General features: G+C 33.9%; 1 protein-coding gene across 3 annotated transcripts in view; it reads right to left on the reverse strand.

The window, feature by feature from the left end:
- The window catches only part of Cntn5 (contactin 5), a 1,085,282-nt gene that overhangs the window by 265,729 nt on the left and 800,096 nt on the right, over window positions 1-19,457 (reverse strand). For all 3 annotated transcript variants that reach the window (XM_063256195.1, XM_063256196.1, XM_063256197.1), the window contains one exon: window positions 11,506-11,608. In XM_063256195.1, coding sequence (XP_063112265.1) covers window positions 11,506-11,608 — 103 coding nt within the window. The remainder of the gene's footprint in view (window positions 1-11,505; window positions 11,609-19,457) is intronic.

The raw sequence follows: 19,457 nt of genomic DNA on the forward strand, positions 1-19,457 counted from the left end.
GCAGGGATGTATAAAACAAGTGACCTGATTTCATAATGTGTTTTCCTTTGAGAAAATGGCCATAAATAAGACATTCTAAATGCTGTAATGAAGATTGATCCAGTTCCCAAAACAAAATAAAAGTGGGGCTAGAGATGGCCAAAGCACTGATCATTTGCCTCTTATAACATAAACAGCAACACTCACGTTCCCAGTGAGTTTTATTTTTGTATCTACTGTCTCATAGTGGACTTCTTTTCTAGTCTGAAAACATGATTATAAAGATCAATATGAAACTAGTCCTGCCTATATTACTAACAACAAAACACTGTCAAAATAATAGGAAATAGGTACTGCTATATTGCATTTCAGCTTAAACGGAAGTAAGGGAAAACATGGATTTAGTTGTTGATTTTGTGTCTTGTAATCTATCTTAAGAAGTTCTTTGTGAGATTTTCACCATTTATTTACACATACAGCCATGTTTCCATTATACAAGAAACACGTTAATTTAGTTGCAGTAAATAATACTACATGAGTTTGAAAATCAAGCAGACAGCTAGATGAGGGGAGAAAGTGCCATATTAAAAAAAAAAAAAAAGAACCCCAGCCTCACTGTCCTAATAGAAAATACTTGAGGAAGGAGGGGAGTGAGGAGGGCAGAATAAAAAAGCGTTAAGGTATATTACAGATATGTACTAACTCCCCACATGAGCATAATCACTACATACTATAAACATCTACTAATTTTTTGAATAGGGTTTCAGGTCGGCCTAGCCCTCACTCTGTAGTCTTGTGTGGCCTTGAACTTGCAGGAGTCCTCCTGCCTCAGCCTCTCGAGTGCTGAGATTACAGACATGTGCCACCATGCCTGGAAAACACATACTAATTCAATAAGATAAAAAAATAAAATGCTTAGATGTAATGACTCATGAAATGTGTTATCTAAGGCAATAATAATGAATAATGCTTCTACTGAGACCAATCTTTTTTTAAAATAGACTTTGTCACTAGAAAATCGTCATAGATTTTTTATTATTTATCAGAGCGACTTTAATGGAACATCTGAATCATGCTAGAAACCAAATAGCAACTGTAAAAATTGTGTTTCTTAAATGTGGGCAGAAGGAAAGGCCCCTAGTGCATACGATTCCACTAAGATGAAGCTGTACTTGGATATTCAGTCTCATCTTAGCATGGAGTTTTAATTTTTACTCTCTAAATCACTACCCCATATAGCTCAGGCTTAGAGTTCTTTTAATACTTTATTCCTGTTTTCCTTTGAACATGCACACTTATTTATTATTATTAATTATTATTATTAATTCAATCAACAATGTTCATCATGCCCTAAATTAAGAATAAATTAAAAACAATAAAACAGATGAAGATGGAAAAGAAGACAAGAAATAAAACAAGATTTTAGATTTATTGTTACTGTACAAACTTTTATGTAATTAGATCTAGTACGTGTATGGGAGCTCTTTGGAATGGATAGTTAGAAACCCAGAGTGGACACACAAGCTTGGGAGCAGGGATTGAATTCCATCAAATGTCCTAAATTCACACATTCAGGCTGGTCTATACTTTCCATGTCTTACTCCCAGATGGTTTGAAACACCAGTGATACATGCATGACTGTCTCACGGGGTGCCTTTTTGTTAATTTTATTAATAAAATACCTCCAAAGTGATTAGATTCATTTTTACCAACATTAATATAAGCCGCCTGATGGGGGCAGTCATGCAGTATCAGTGAGGGTTCAAGGCTGGTGGGAACATGAAACAATGAAGCTGCAGCCAGCACTGAGTTACAATTTGAAATAAATGTCAGATTGACTGAAAGGAGGATATGAAAATCAAGGGTGAGTCTAGAGATATGATAGGCAATCAAACAGCGTGTGTATACCAGCGCCTATAGAAAACAATACTTGGAAAAATCCATAAAGATAAGGCAACTACAATAAAGTTATTTTTAAAAAAATTCATTCCTAGTCTTACTAAATTTAAAATTCAAATTAAATTAAATTTCAGATTCAAATTCAAAAATTCAAATTGCTTACATATTAATAATGCTTTATATCTAAATTCCATATTATAATTAAATGATTCTAAAAGTTGTGTAAAGAAACATTTTAAAATTCCAAATTAATCATTCCTCATGGGCAAATTTTGTTGCTGATGAGCTCAATTAATACCAGTTTGAAAATAGGAGACATACGACAAGTAGGCCTAGCTGAGTACTGTTTCATGATTTAGTGGATACGTATCACTTTTCGGCACGTGTCCCAGAACACTGTGACTGGCTTAAAATTGATTGTTGTCATGCAGCCTTTAAGTTAGAATAGGATCTCAGGGAAAGAGAGTCTACCAAGTTTCTGGTGAGATATATCAATATTAACAACACAACTGTGTGTGTTAGGTCTCCATTAGAAGACATAACCTTTGGACAAAACATTCCTGGTAGAACTCTCAGGGGAAAGTTGTGGGTGATGACTAATAAATTTACAGGAATGCAAGGGAACACAAAATTTGCCTAAACGCATCCCTGGTTTTGGTCCTTTGAGAAATACTTAAGATGAAGTTAGAACCTACGGAGATAAGGGAATCATTTCATACCTGGAAACATTCAGTTCAAAGCACCCTAAGGCTGGGAGGTGGCTGAGCAATAGAGCATGAGCTTAGCCTGCCAGGAACTGAGTTCAATCACTTGCCCTACAGTCTACTGAGACTGCTGCCTACGTTTGCATTAGAATGGTTTCTTTTGTGGAACCACTAATAACTTTTCCTATTATAAGAGTATGTATCTGGTGAATCTTCCTGGAATGTAGGAAAGGATAAGATTAGAAACTTCTGATTAACATATGAATACTTTATATCTTTATGAATTTTGATGTCTAAGCAGTTTCTGACCTCAAAATCAACATCTAGGGAAGGAGATAATTTAATGAAATCTGCAGGGAGAGTTACTAAAAATAAAGCTTTTGAAAAGTTTAAATTTATCCAAGTAAAATTCTCTGTCATTTGGGGATCATCTCATTTCATGAACTTGGTGACTTTTTCTTGATTACAATGTAAATGACAAATTTTCGCTATGATAAAAGATAAATTACTCTTAGATACTCCTATGATAAGTTAAGAAAAGCACTTGTTTTACAGTTTGGAGAGCTGGTTTTTCCTTTATAGCTATGTAGCTGTTTGGCCTTGTGCATGTGTACTGTTTTCTCCCTGAGGCAGCCTAAGCGGTTCTAAGATAGGCCGAAGAAGCTGAAAATATAATGTCAGTTAACTGTGAATCCAATGTGAAAAATGAATTGGCCTTGTTTCCATAGAAATATTTAAGATCTTTGAGTGCAAAAGTAAGTATGATCTAATATGCAGTGAACGCTAATATTGAATATATATTACAGTAAAAGACACATTGTCATTAACTTTCCTCAAAATACACATCAGCCCTTCAAATACACTTATCCTGTGTTTCTTGAAACTCTCTAGACATGTACCCTTTATTATCATTTTGTCTTTGGAGAAGAGGCAAAAGTTGCATGGTGCAAAATCCTTTTGAGTAAGGTAAGTCCAGATCCACTGTAATGTTTTTATTTGACATAAATTGTCCTAAACATTTTCAAATAATTTAGGACATTGAGGTAGCCATGAAAAAATGATTTTCAGAACTACTTCATCATAAAGTAGCAAGAATGATGTGATAAATGTTCTTGGAGGAAAGGGAACTACTTTGAAGGATATTAATGGCAGTGTGGCTTTTTGTGTAGTAATTTTAAAAATTTAAATGTTCATTATATTTTCTGATGATATCTGATAAATAAAACGACCCCTTTCATAGTTACACTATAGAAAAATGTTGAAAATGTAAAAGTCATCAATTGAAGAAGTATCACACACTAGACTAGTACTACATGTCTTGGTCTAGCTATTTCTTGTGGCTTCCCAGTCTCTCTTACCACTTAATATTGAACTATGGTCTAAGTAAATTCTAACACATGCATTACCTTTCAGTACAACCTGAAATGAGGATGCATACTTGTCCCAATAATATTAAAGCAATCAATAGCTCACAAGGGTAATTCTCTTTACTCTGCAGTGTACTGCTTTCCCATGAGATCTAAACATTTATTGATTCTTAAACCCAGTAACTGACTCCTACGTCCAGATCATCTGTCAATCTAATGATTAAGTAATCTGATTTTAGTTTGATGGACAAACACACCCAAGTCCAATTCATTTTCAATTCTTACAGTCCTTAGTGACTGGCAGTTCCAAATAAACAGCATTAATAAATCATCAATCTGTAACTAAAGAGCAGATTCTTTCAGGAACATTTGCCAGTTGCAGACTGTGGAGTGTCTCAGGGGAATATTTGTCATTATCACAGTTACAATGGGACACAAGAGCAGTCATTTGAGACAACCCGGCTAAGGATTGAGGAAAAGAAAACATAAATTACAACTAAAATGACTTTATGAAATGATAACTGGTAGTTTTATAGTAATAAACATACAGAAAGACAAAAAAATTACTTAAAGTCCTGCTTCCCTAATACACATTTGATGGAGTGTAACAAAAGGTGATTTGTAAACACTATCTGAGAGAGAGATAGGCAGGAACTAAAAAGGGCAGGAAATTGAATGCATTCTTCCCTCCCACCTCACCACCAGATTTCATATGAGTTTGGAAAGGTCATTCACATAATTATTACAGTAACTGGTTCAAGGCCTTTTGAGCACAGCTGATGTGATTGTGTGTTAATAGCTGCAAAAGCAAGATAAGGAATATGCAATGTTAAAAAATCTGCTGGTAACTCTGTTGGCTAACACTATTAGCTTGCAGGATTGTCATGGTAGATAAACCTATGTTGCTTTATAGCATGTAATTCTTTTATTACAAAATAACCCCAAGGTTTGTCCTTTTACATGGGGTCATTTAGGCAACAGTGACCAGAATACTTATTTGTTGTCAGTGGCTATTTGACATATCTAGCGATATTTCTAGGGTCTGCAAAAGGTCTCATACTGAAATCTACCAGAAAATTACAACCAATGTAAATGTGGTTAAGAATTTTCAGGGCCAAGACACGGGCACAGACCTGGAGACATGAAACCAAAGGCCATGACATATTCCTATTATGAGAAATTGACGTCCCTTATTCCTGTTAAGAACACCCTAGGGATAAAAAATTGTAGTGCCCTAAAGAAGACAGTTATTTATACACAGCTGTCCCAATGGGGAAGCATGCGTGGTGAAATATGCGTGGTCCTACATATAGTTACAAAGGTAAGACAGTAGAGCTCAAGAAGGGGCAGGGGGTGTAATGGAGAATTGGCATTTGACCTAAGCCCTGAAGGTTTTAAACAGGAGACACAGTGTTATAGAGACTCAGATGTGGAAACCATGAGTGCAGGAGAGAAAGTGGTATGTCTGATGAAGAGATGGATTTGAAACTGTGAATCTGCTGTGGTGCTGCTAATTTTTACTTCATCACCTTTCAGCTTTAGGCTTCTCTGCTCTGCTTGGTTATTCTGGAGTTAGGATTCCTCTAACCCTCTAAAGGGGCCTGCAAGACCCAAAAGAAAAATGAACACTTCTGTATTTGTTCCTTGTGAGTTTCCTTGAGCTTCTGGTGTGCTTTTGATTCTTATGAGTGGCATCTCTGGAAGGCTTTGTCTCCACAGCAGCAAAGGAAAGTCATTTCACTTCCCAAACTCGCCGGACAACATGCACTGACTCGCATATCAGCTATTATGAGGAAGTCTCTGTCTTTGCAGGTTGCCTCTGATATATTAATTTTTAATATTTCCAACTCTTCCTTTTACCCATCAGCTCCAGAGATGGTACTTGCTTTCCAGAGTTATTCTCCATATTTTAAAGTTCAAATTTTGACTTAGTGTTGCCTAGTTACCTATACCTAGTGAATGACTTACATAGGCTAAATTGAACATTGTGCACATTCAGTTAAAAATATCGGCAATTTTTAATTACATTCCACATCAGGAAAGAACCTTTGAAACGAAGTGTTTGTTAGGGCCCTTTGGGACTCCTCACTTGCACTGAACTTGGGCTCCTGAACCGTCACTCGATTTTAAGAGCACAGTATCCAGTGTTTAACAGTGGGCCTTCAAAGATAACCTTTTCTCACTATCTAAAGGCCAAGTGTTGAGCAAGAAAACCCAGCAGTCTATAGTTCTACTTCCTGCATATGCCACCGACCCCATTAAAATGCTATATAATAAAGCAGTTGCCGAGAGGCAGCTACTTATGACTGCCTGACTCTCCCCTTCTACTCTTAATATTTAGTCTCAGTGTGGGGGAATGAATGGCCTGAAAATGAGAATGTTTAAAGTTTTCATTTCCAACCTGGAGCTAGATCATTTCTCTCTTTTCGGGGAATATTACATCTAAATCATTGGAAGATAAATGGGCATTATTATGTTCTTACAGCAGTATTGGGAAAGGGCTTCTGCTGCCTCTCCAGATAACCCATTTTCCCCATAACAACTCATTTTGTCAGGAACTTCTACATTAAACCCAATTGAATTCTTCTACTTTAATATTATACTGTTGAAATTTCACTCTCTCCCCACCTTGTTGAAACGAGAGAACAGCTTGTGAGCAATCTCCTGATAAAAACCTTCCATATGTTTAAAGCAGCCTTTTCTTTCCCCAGTAAGTAATTTCTTCTCCGTTTTCTTTTATACATTTCTGTATTTTCCAAGCTTTTATACACCTCTGTTTCCCAATGGATCATATTTAAACATTTCTTATTTTTCTGAAAATACCTTTACAGACTTGACTAATACCAAACATAGCATGTCATAGTTATTTTATATGTTTTGTACTCAATATTGTGTAGTTCTAATTTAAGATAATTTCTAAGTGAATTTGTACACTCTTATTTTTGTTTTTAATGGTTTAAGAGAAAGCATCTACTAAATTCATATTGAAGAATTCTTTAAGAGATTAGAGTGATGAAATTTGGTATTATCAATAGACAGTGAAATTTGATAACCTAAAATGATTTTTATTTTCCTTTAAGAATACAATATCTACTTTAAAATCATCTATGCACTATATCTGCAATAATTCTATCTCTTCACAGTTCTACTTTGCAAGAATTTAACACTTTTACTTACTGATAGATCAAGGGAGGGAAAGTTATTTTTGCCAGGAATAAATGTGCTATTTGTGAGCAGTGGAGCATGTTCCTGCATGATTTCTAAGTATGGTTCTTTAACAAAGAAATTTCCTGCTAAGGGTCATGGGTAAGAGAAGGTTCAAGGATGGAAAAATCTGTTGTTATTTGGCTTCAATAAAAAGCTCAAAGATAGACAATAAATGCCTCTAGAAATAGTGGCTGATGGTGAGACAGTAGCTTCATCAGAGTGCATAGCTATTGTTTTGTATGACACACTGAACTCAAGAAGATGTAATGTTAGCTCCATCTAAATGTAGGAAGACAGTAGCATCTACTTCAGAATATAAACTGTAAATTCTAAAAGTGAGGAGAGAATCTGGCATATAGTTGGGTCTCATAACCCTCTGACTTTCATTCAAGGCCTCGTTTTTCAAAGGACTCAAATTTGTTTATATTCACAAGATGAACTATAGAAAGCTCATCTATTATTTTTTGCAGCTGTTTGTTAATGAATAAATCATTTTTCCCTAAGAGAGGAAGTCTATCTAAAATGTGATATCTATAACATGACAAAAATGGCAGTTTCTGATAGGAAATCTGGAGCACCCCAGTATTGTCAAGAAAGGCTCGAACAACACAAAGTTGGAAAAAAATAACATTTTTGTCTGTTTTTTATTCTTCTTTGTCCCTCCAGACATTATTGTATCAAATATCACTCTCTGGGGCATATATTTTTCACTCTCTCCTTTACTCTAGCCTTTGAATATAAATGTCATTCTCAAATCAATCTCTTCTTATAGGTTAAATGATTGAGGGAAGAGGTTTTTAGGTTTGCATTAAATATCAACTATGGCAGACATGGTAATAAGCTATGATAGTAAAGTATAAGTGGAGCTTCAGATATACAATGTAAATTTCTAGAGATCTGCTGCACAACATCGTGCCTAGATTTAACTATTATGAATCATATATTTAATAATTTATTAAGCAGTAGAGCTCATGATTACAGGAAAGAAAGAGAAGGAGAAACAGTAGGTCTAATGCAGAGAACTATTTAATGAAGTGTAACCAGAAAAGGCAGGAAAGGTAGGGACAATTGTGTGCATGTAAATTTAGAAATAAATTAAAGACTAGAAGAGAGCAAGAGAAACAGAAGTCTGGAGTACATGGAAGTGGGTTTTTTGGAGCCACACTGTGCTGGCATTCTCTTTGTTTACCCTGTTGGTCATTATATCTTTCTCCTACACTTTTTTGCCCATGCCTGAAACCACTGGGTGATTAACTGACTTCTGTTTGGCTTCATGGGAGCTATAAAAGAAAAGAAAGTAAGAAGTCAGGATTTGAATTTCCTAATCCTTTCCTATATTCTGGCCTACTTTGTACCTCTAATCCTAACCTTAACCCTAACCCCCATTCTAGTCTCTGCTCCCTTGGTCATTCAGGTTAACAGTATTGAGGACTTGGTGACTGTAGCCTACAGATGCCTCTGGTTCTCTTCTTGGTCCTCTAAATCCTGTTCATATTTCTTTAATTTGACTATTTATTAAATCCTATTGAGCCATCTGAGTTGGATTCCAGCTAAGTTCATAACTGACAGAAATAAACCTGTTCAAATTTAAAACGACACTAGAAGATATGGCAACACACACGTACACATGTATTTGGGGAGAGAATAATGGATGTGAGTTGGATAAAACAGTTACAGGTGGCCTCTGTCGGAGGTGATACTTCAGTAGAGGCCAAAGTATTAGTGGCAGCCCTCATGGATAAAAGAGGAAAGAGCACATGCAAAGATCATGCGATGGGAAAAAACTTGACATGCTCAATTTCAGAGCTGGATTACAGGACCATACAAGAGACATCTGTTAAAATACTCCATGAAGACACACTAGAGAAAGAGTCAGCCTGCATGCTATGGTCTTGATTGATAGCTAGTGACATATACTGAAGTTCCCGGATGTAAGGCCCACAAGAGAACCATGTAGTTCTAAGTGGGAAACAGCTCAGACAAGCTGTGAGAACTAAGCAGATACTCAGATATTAATTTCAAGTTGCTGTGATCATGTTGGGACTCGGTGGTAACTTACTCCACACGGTAATACGCTGAGAGGAATTAACACATGTCAGGATTTCTTTGATCTTGTTTATTTCACAACACTGCAAGTTAGTCTTTGGTAGTGGTAGTTTTCTTTATGTTTTTGTCTTCCAATAGTTGTGACATTTCATTTAAAAATCAAATGAAAGAACTTTACTAAGATGGTTTGTGTTTTTAACCTCTCTTTTACTAATTTATTTTGGGGAAGGGAGGGGTAGCAGCGGAGTGAAGAAGTTGAAGAAAATAAAGCACTAAAGAATATAAATGATTTAACTGTTGGTTCCTATCTAGACAGAAAGGGCTTTAAGCATCAATTTACTAAACATATTTCAAGGCTTCTAAAAGCAGCCACATCTACCTTATTAAATAAGCCTGCCTGAGGAAATATTCTTTATTGTTTCTTTCCTATATAAATCTATTATTGTAATTTGTTTTACAATATGACCTCTCTTTATTTGTGGCTGCAGTACAAATTCTGGCATTTAAAAATTATTTAACTTCAGGATATACTAAAACCTTTGGCATCAACTCAGAATATATTACTTTTACATTTATCAGAATTAAGCATCTTGCTGAGATGTTTTCAAGAATACTTAATGCTATAACATTGGCAAATGGGAAAAAATTCTTTCAAGGTATTATTCAGCTTTATACACTTATCTAATATCTTGTTAGTTCATTAATAAAAGTGTGTAGTACTTTACATTCTCAGTGAGATGTTAGTACACAATGGTTGATACATTGTGTCAACTTGAAAAGTTTAAGAGACTCAGCAGAAAGCTGTGTAAATATCCTCATCTCATAAGACGGGGGCAGGGAGATGGTGTGAGTGCTACACCCCACCAGGGGGCGGTTGCCAGGTTACAGTATAAGGAAGCAAAAGAAGCTTGCTTTCCTCACTCCCCCTTTGCTCTTGATGCTTCTGCTGTCTTCTGCTGCCGTGAACCATTGCCCCTTATCATGCCACCCTGCCTGGAAGTCAGCTGAGTATGGACTGAAACCTTCACAAACTGTGAGCTAAATAAACCTTTTCTTTCCTCTTTAATTCAGGTAGCAATTATTTTATCTCAGCAATGAAAGAAAAGTAACCAAAACAAGTAGCATAACACAATTTAATTACCTTTTGCTTCCCTTAATACCTACAGATTTAGAATGCTTCCTCAGATACCTACCTCAACATACATTAGGTGAATTTTGATTTCTTAAAATATATTTCTACTTATGGGCATTATTTTCTTAAAAGAGAGGTCAATCAACAATTTGTTTTGATTTTTGTCTATTTTGTTCTTTCTTCTACTTAGATTGGAGCACACCTACATAAACAAATTTTTTCAATCCATCTTGAAATTAAAATATATGGTGTTTTCTATGTTTATTCCTAAATCTCCAGTTACTGAGTTTTTCTTACTTACAAATATTTTTCTCACTTGTAGAGTAACCCTACTATTATAAACACATTTACATAGCAAGTTTTATCTCTAAGTGCTTTATAGTTATACTGTGGCAGTTAGCTCAACACTCATGCAGGTAAATGATTAGTAACTCTGATAGAGATGCATTTATGCAAATTATAATTATAGAGTTTAGAAAGGACCCTGAGGTCTTATCATACAAAAAAATAAAACCATTCTCTTTAAAATAAATCATGATACTCTAATCAAATATGATCAAAACACCACTTCTGGCATTGATTCCAATACGCAAATTGTAGGCATTATTGAAGTGACTCGGAAATAGAATCAGGGACTATGGAAGACATTAAGTTGTTATATAAATCATCTCTCTGATTTAAGAATGGTTACTTATTGTACACATTGATAGCTCATGATGTCAAAATATAATTTCAGAAGATACTGAAATAATTAATTTGCATAACTATTACTTTTGTAATTGTTCATTCTCTTTCCACATACCTTTTCAGAATCTATACATATGCATGAAAGTACGTAATCTCTTGGCCTTTTACTTTCCCTTTATTTATATCATTGCTAAATAAAAATTTTAAAATGATACAAAATTTTAAGTAGTCATAGAAACATGAAATTTTAATTTAGTGAGGTTTTCATGTTAAAGTAAAATAATATACATTGATGTTCACAGAAATGATTAGAAAATAATTACCATTGGTTATTTTGTCAATTCCCATATGCCTTTCTTTTTTTAAAAAAAGTATAGTCACCTTGAAGCTTCTGAGAAAACAAGATCTAGCAAAACAAATGATTCAAAAATGTGTTGCATTTTCATAAACAATCATGTCTAATTATAGAAGTATATGTACTTACTTGCCCAGTGCAAAGCACTCCATCTTAACAGTTGTTCCCTTAGCAGCTGTAACCGTGAAAGGAAAATGGACCTCAATTTTAGGCTCATATTCTCCCATCACACCTGGGAAATAAAGAATAGACTTTAAGCATAAAATGAATCTTACAATTTATTTCTGGGACTGTCGATGTCACATTTGCTTGTTAATATGTTTGATGACTGCTAAATTTTTCGGTGCCTTGAAATAAAGTATATTTATGCTCAATTATTAAGATGAAAACCCACTCTCCCCTTAGGATTTGGACTACATATCTGCTCAACACCCTGTAAAATCAAAATTATTAAAAGTATTAATCAGCATTGATAGTTCACTGATTATTCTCCCAAATAAACAAGTAACTATGAACATTTCTGGTAAATAATTTTGTGTTTTTCTTTAAATTAGAAACTATGCCAGAACTTTCTTTATCATTGCCCAGTAAGTTTGTATTCAATTAGTAAGTCAACATACATCAATTGATTTTCTATAGTTTTGTAGGGAATTTCACTAAGAACTGTGAAAGTTACAAAGATTAATCAGCCATGAATCATGTCCTCCAAATAGTCTTAAAGAGAAAATTGACATTACTCAAGTATGCAAGCAAAGCTTGGCATCAAAATGCTTGGATGCAAGATAAGAGATGAGGATTCTGAACTATTACACACAGAAAGGGTTTGTAAGTAGAATTAAAATTTGGATTAAGACAGGAAACAAAGCATACTGGCTGTAGGAAGAAAGCCAAAGAGATGGAAAACCACCAAAATGTCAATTTTTCTACTACTGCTTGTTGATAGCTGAAGGGAAGTGACATGAGGTAAGTTTGAAGATACAGTGTCCAAAGAGTTGAGATATTTGATTATCAGAGTAAATATTCAGACTCTGACTTGTATCTAACTTGGAGCTCTTACAGATTTGATTGAGGGAGTGACATTACACAGAAATGCATACATGAGAATTAGAATAATCAAGTTACTTACTCTAGTATTACAAGATAAAGGCAGTAAAATCCTGAGTTGTAGTAAAAACAAAGTACATTGAAAAATCAAGAAAGAACTGAAACCGGTCAACTAGTTAAACATTGTGGCAGAGGACAAGCCTGTGACAGTATCAATGATGACAGTAAGGTCTCTAGTTTAAGGGGTTTGATGATATCAATTGAAAAAATAAAAGTGGCGATTATGGTGTAGTAAGTGTGCACAATGCTGAATACATAGTCCGAAGTAAATGTCTGCTATATAGTGCAAATAAGAGAATGAAGCTCGGATTGGGCTCTATGCAGTTGGTAAACGTTCTCATCATTTACAAAGTCTTGAGCACTTGTAGAGCTTTTACTTACTGAAAGACAATTTCCTATGTGAGGCCTGGCGGACTCTATTAATAGTCCTCTCAGGTAACCCTTTAGCTGATTTTCTCCTAAGAATAATGAACAATGATTGGTCACAGATTTCTGTGAGGAGACTGCTTTGCAGCTCAGGGTGTCTGTCTTTGTGGTATATTTGTATGCAGTGGGTTTTTGTGGATGTGTCACATGGAGGGTAATTCTTTTGTGTATGTGTGGGACATGGAAGAAGAGGGGAGGAATCCAGACGGGGTAAGATAAACGCTATAGATACGCAGGTATGATGCACTGAACATTCGAAGGCAGAAAGGGATAGCTTTGACAAGGGAAACTTTTTAGAGTTTATCATATATATTTGAAATAAAACTTGAAGGAAAAATGTGAACAATGTTAGATGGAAAGTGTCTAAGTTTCTTATCTTTGTTTTTTGCACTTTTATTTTTACAAATCACAGTAGAGAAATTTTCAATAACATTTTTGTCACAGGGATTGGAATTTTAGCCCTGGATCTGATGACCAGACTGTGCCTTCCTAATACTTTAGTTATTTCTGGGTTTCCTTTCTTGGCCTGTAAACTGGGAGGATAGAAAGGAAATACCATTACTGTAATACCCTTCCCTAACTACTTGTATAATATCTGATGCACTTCAAGAATTTAACAGCAAAATGAAATGTGTACTTGGTATTACTATGTCACTCAGGAGAGGTGTGTAAGCACTTTGTTTTTTATTAGTTTTCTACTTCATTTTCTAGTATCTGTCCTGCCCATCCTGCCACACATTCCAACTTTCTTCTTTCTATGTCTATATCTTCTTTCTATGTCCTCCTTATGTTCACTTTTTTCTTTCCAGGATGTTTCCTCAACAACTTAAATAGTGGGATCTGGTCCTCTGTTGATACAGCTGAGTGTATCCAGTGTTATCTTGTCCATCTTTAATAAATTTACTTATGAGACCTTACATGATTAATCATAGACATTTTTCCTACAGTTATCTTTGTTTAAATCAAGCTATCTGAAAGTTAATGATCTTCCTATTGCTAAAGTTGAGTCTACAGTCTTCTTGGTTCTAGAAATAACTTTTTCAATAATCAGTGGTTTAGTGTAATGTATTTTAAATCTAACCCTCTTGCCTGCATAGGTCTTTGTGATGGCAGGTAGTTACTGAGTATCTTACAGTGTTATAAAAATGCAGTAATAATCATTCTAATTTATGTAATATTTTTGTGTATTCCTAGTAAATTGTTCAAAGAGATTTCAAAAGAAAAAGATATGAATCTCCAAAGCTACTTTATTTTGTTATCTTTTCCAATCTAAATATTCTCTTTAGAACACATTTTTACATTAACACAGCTGTGTTCATCCTATTAAAGAAGCAACGGAAACAAACCTATATATTAAAACAAAATGAAGACATTTGAATAATAGATTTTAAGTTAAACTAATTTATTTGAGCTAGACTGAAAGAAATTAATACTAGGTCTTTTTTAATTTTACTCTGAAACCAACAATGTACATAGAAGGACCAATGAAAAAGCTCTTTAGATATGCCTTGCTTTGTAACAACTGATCACATTCAAAAATTAAGTTTTGATTATACAGTACATGGTATAATTATTTTAGAGTGAAAGTGGGCACAGGAACAACTATATAGTTTACTTATACTTGCAGTTTTTAATATCTCGTCATGTGCAGTGTAGCTTATAACTCTTTATGTAGCACTTGATACTGAAAGAAGGGGAAAAGTTCCATGAGATAACATGTTGAAGGTCAAAGTATTGGGCTTGTCTCTGACTATTGATATCAGCCTAAGTATTATTAAAGATACCCTAGCTTGTGTAATTATGTTTTTCCCCATTACTGTCTCTCCTGGAGTACATGGTTGATGTATTTTGGCACTGTATATGATTAAGAGAGGACACCATATTACCTTAATTCGTTTTCCAGCTGGGAGTACCTTCTTCCCAGCTATGAAAAAGAGAAAAGAAGCAGCACTGATACTCTATCTAGCTTCTTTCTCTCTTCTAGCTTAAAAAAAAATGTCTATTTGATTAGGTAATTTAAAGTTAAGCGTCTCAGTTTGGAACTAAGATTTCTGACTGATATGACATCATGCCCAGCATAAAGAGTGGTGACTCAACGTCAGGTTCTATAAGTAATGTGGTATCTGGAAAGAGGTCAAAACAAACAGTATACAAGACTTTTCTATTTTTAAGCATTCTACAATTAGTAAAGGGTGTGAACTTTAATAGTAGACAGAAAGTACATGCTGTTTAAGTAACCTAATAAAAGTTGATAAATAAAATTATAGAGGTTTTGGTAAAATATTATGAAAAATGAAAGGAAATTTAATGAGAGAAATATGTTAACTAGGTTGTGCTGCTGAAACTGAAGTTGAAAGATAAAGGGTTGAAGTCTCAGCTAGCAGGGTATAGAAATGCCACTGTTTATTAGAGATAACAGAATTACATGTACTCATTATTATCAGTGATATGATGTTGACAAATTAAACATATATTAAATATAATCAAGATTTATCTAAGGTAAGCCTCGAAGTGAAGACTCCTGATCCAAAGTATGGTTTCCATATTAAGGAATATTGAAATAAATTAGGAAATATATTTTGGAAATTTCCATTCATTTCACAAGATATATATATATATATATCTGAATTAGCTACATTACTTTATAATACTTTAGTTTCAATGAATATTTTACTTGTAGTTATTTTTGCTATTATTTTGAAAGTATGAGTTTAAATGTAGTCACTGTGTGTAAGACCAAGTATAAAGAACAAGAACAAATAATGACATAGTAATGATGATGTAAATGAGAAAGAATGAAAATTACTAAACAGTATGTTAATGATATGTTTGATATTATTTTACTAAATGTGACATCTGTCACTGTATTCATCCTCTCAAGACATAGTAAATATCAACCCGTGATTTTTAGATAAATGATGTAATTCCAAATTGTGCCTTATTTCTGATAAAGTGTTAAGGTAATCAAATAACTCTGGATCTCAGTTTTTTTTAAGATGTCATGGAAATGCACATGATCTTGTGAGTTTAGAAATGTAGTGTTATATTAGAAATTATGCACCATGCATGAAAGTATGATTTTGGTTATAATAAATAAATAACAATGTCTTAAGAGTTTAAATCATTTAGAAAAGTTTCCCAATGACTTCTTTTCATTTCCATAATGAACCTCTTAGAAATCACAACTTTACAAAATTTCATTTTCTTTCTAAGTTTATTTTACCCTGAATTGTAGTTTTTTGTTTTTTTTTTTTTTTTTAAGAGCAGAATATATTTCTTGAAAGAAAGAAAGCTTCTGTCTGAGAGGGAATTGTAGTTTCTTGAGGTGAGTCGCTGCCATATAAATAAAGGGACTTAGCTCTCCCGAAAATGAGTTATCAACAGGTAAATATACTATCATGAGAATTAATTATAGAGAGAAAGAAAAACTAGAATATTTTTTCATCAGGAGAAAGTATTTTCATCACTATTATACATTGGGTCTGAAAATCAGAGAAGCCAATTGATTCATATTTCCTTGTAAATATCAAGAATAAACTGATCAAGCAGCTGCTACACACTATAATTGATTTCCTATGAGAGCAGAATTTTATTTTCTTTCATTCTTGTCATATGTAAGGAAATACATCATCTCTTTCCCTCACCATCTCAGGGCCTAGAAAAACTAAATATATATTTTTCTCAATCATATAATCTCTGGCATTAAAATATGCCAAGTACAGTAAACTTTGAAAATTTGATTACAAAGTATTGAATACTCCCTTTGAATAAGAAGTTCTGTTGAAAAATTCTCATATTCTTCAGCAAGTATGTTTTATAATTTTCTTTCTTTCTTTCTTTCTTTCTTCCTTCCTTTCTTTCTTTCTTTCTTTTGGGTACTGAAATTGAACTCAGGACCTCTTGCTTGACAGATAAGCACTATGACACTGAGCTATATCCCTGGTTCTAAGTATGTTTCCTACTGTCACAATTTTTTATGCACAAAATTACAGGAAATTCTCTTTATATGTATTCATATAATGAAAACATTCTCTCTTTTTCAAATTTAAGGGTTTTTTTTTTTTTTTAATCTAGGGTCTTCAGTTGATAACCAAGTATCCATCACTGGAAACTAAAATGGACTCAGTAATAATATGGAAATGACTTTTCTGATGCAAAGAAACTTAAAAACAGGGTCTTCAAGTGTTATATCAATGTTCAGCTGATCTCTAAATGTTGTATGGGAGTCTTCTACCTTAATCAGATGTGGATCTTTCCAGGTTAGATGTAGTTAGGAACTTATCTGTATTTTAATTTACTTAAACATTTATGTCTACTAAAAATCAAAGTGCCTAATAAATATGATGGATTTACTCAATGCACTAAAATATTGCTAATAGATTGACATAACCACAATCATTCTATGAGAAAGTAGTTTTAATCCACATCTGGAGCATATGGATAGTATATTGAAGAGAGAGGGGGAGACTAAAACATTTGAAGGTAAGAAAAGCTGTGCAATAGTGGAGTTCTGAACTTTGATTTCTCCAATGCTCCTTTGTTTAATTATTTTATGTATTTACTGAAAATAAATGGCTCTTTCTGAAGTTTGCTTAAGTGTGTTTCTGTTCTTTCCAACTCCAGGGAATGATCACTCAAATTGCTCATCGTTTCTAAAATTTTATCATTCTCTTTAGAAAGATTGTTCTCTCCATAATGTACCTAAGCCATATTTATCTATTGATCTATACAGTAATCCCAAGAAATCAAGGAACTTAAAATTTCCTGGAGGAATCAGTTCTGTCAGCTCAGTTAATCAACTGCCTGGTTACATAACCCTTGGGAAAATACATGACAAAGCAGTTGCTTTAAACTATTGTTAGAAGTTTACTTTTACACGTTGATCTGCACAGACTGTGCTCTCACTGGAGTCTTGTTCCTGACAATGCCAGCATTCCTGCTGATGTCACTCACATGTGAGTTACTCAGCATAGCAGTTCCTGATTTGCTCTGTAAACGGTTCACATTTTTTATTTTACACTCTCTTACTGATTTCAAAGGATCTATATATTCTGTCATTCAAAGGGAGAGTGTTTCCGGAGGAAACATTCCAGAAGAGAATGCCGATTATCAGAGCTTCATCACAGTCTATGCACAGTAAAGATTCTATGGACGTAAAGAGGAAAGAAATAAACATTTCCTGAACACCTGATGTAAATCTGATGTTTGACCAAGTATGCACAAGTAAATTTTCATTTATATTTCAAAAAACACAGAAGGCATAGATGATTATGCTCATTTTAAATAAGAGAAAAAATTAGTATTGTAAAGATTCAGTAACTCTCTCATAACCATGAGCTACTAAAGGACAGGCAAGGGGATCAGACTGAAGGCTATGTTAGTTCTTAATTCCTCTTACCCACTTGCGGTGCTCTCCAGGAACAATTCTTGGTGTTTTCAAAACAATTTATTTAGTCATTCCTAATTTTGTAGACCATGTTCTATTTTATACATTATTTTTTTCAGGACAGTTTTTCCCAAATCTGTGTTCCCTCCTTTTCTCCGTAAGTCAAACCCTCTGCTCTGTGCTTTTGTGTCATTATATGCATAAATATTCACATATATGCAAATATATATTTATATGTATTTTTATAGCTATCTGTATTTTAGTTTTTATAAAAGCTACTCACAAAAATTTCCATAGTTCAACATGATCACTTTCTATACCTTTGTCCAATATCTATTTTCTGATTTACTAATCAGGAGAGAAACAAGATTTATTTCCTTTTGTATCCTCAAAAAGTACAAAGTCAGTACTCAATAATATTTTATTTTAATAATTAATTAAATTACTTTTTCTCAGATATGTGGAAAAAGTGTAATATGTGACAAAGGAGTTATGATTATTTTATTTTTAAGTGTTATAATACTATATTCCTTTACGTTCTGAGGTATATTTAGGGTGATTTTCAGATATATGATGACAAAACTTTATTTGAATTTTAAATCATTGGGATATTATCTAATGATAAACCATTTTATGACTGAAAAACTGACAAATTTGATCAAATTTTAGTTTCTCTTTTTTCTGTCCAAAATCTTTAGCAACAGGAAGACCTTTGGCAATATTAACAAAAGTGATGGTAACTAAAGTTACATATGATTAGCTCTAACAAAAATAAGGTAAATTTGCGACTAAGTTTTGGTACCTCTTGTAACAAGTCTAGCTACCAATGAGAGCAGAGAAAAGAGAAAGGGAGCGCAGGTGGTTATGGAATCATGGGCTACTTTTCCAGTAATAAATACTCTGATATGCTTACTGATATGAATGATTCAGTACAGAGGGGAAACTTCATGTTTATAAGAGGGGGTTGGCAGAGAGAGTTGGCAGATGCTGCCTACTTGAATAAGGTCAGATGGGATGGAATCCAGTACAAACAACTGTCAAAAACTATTTAGGAATTTTCATATGAGAGGTAGATAGGAGTAGAGACGCAGGTAAAATGTTAAATTTGTTATTGGAAAGCTCAGCACAAAGGCAAACTTAAGGCAAACTCTTTGGGTTACAGTTA

The sequence above is a fragment of the Cavia porcellus genome, unplaced genomic scaffold (assembly GCF_034190915.1).
Source record: "Cavia porcellus strain 051 isolate PalLab524CR breed Dunkin Hartley unplaced genomic scaffold, mCavPor4.1 scaffold_9, whole genome shotgun sequence".
Lineage (NCBI taxonomy): Eukaryota > Metazoa > Chordata > Mammalia > Rodentia > Caviidae > Cavia > Cavia porcellus.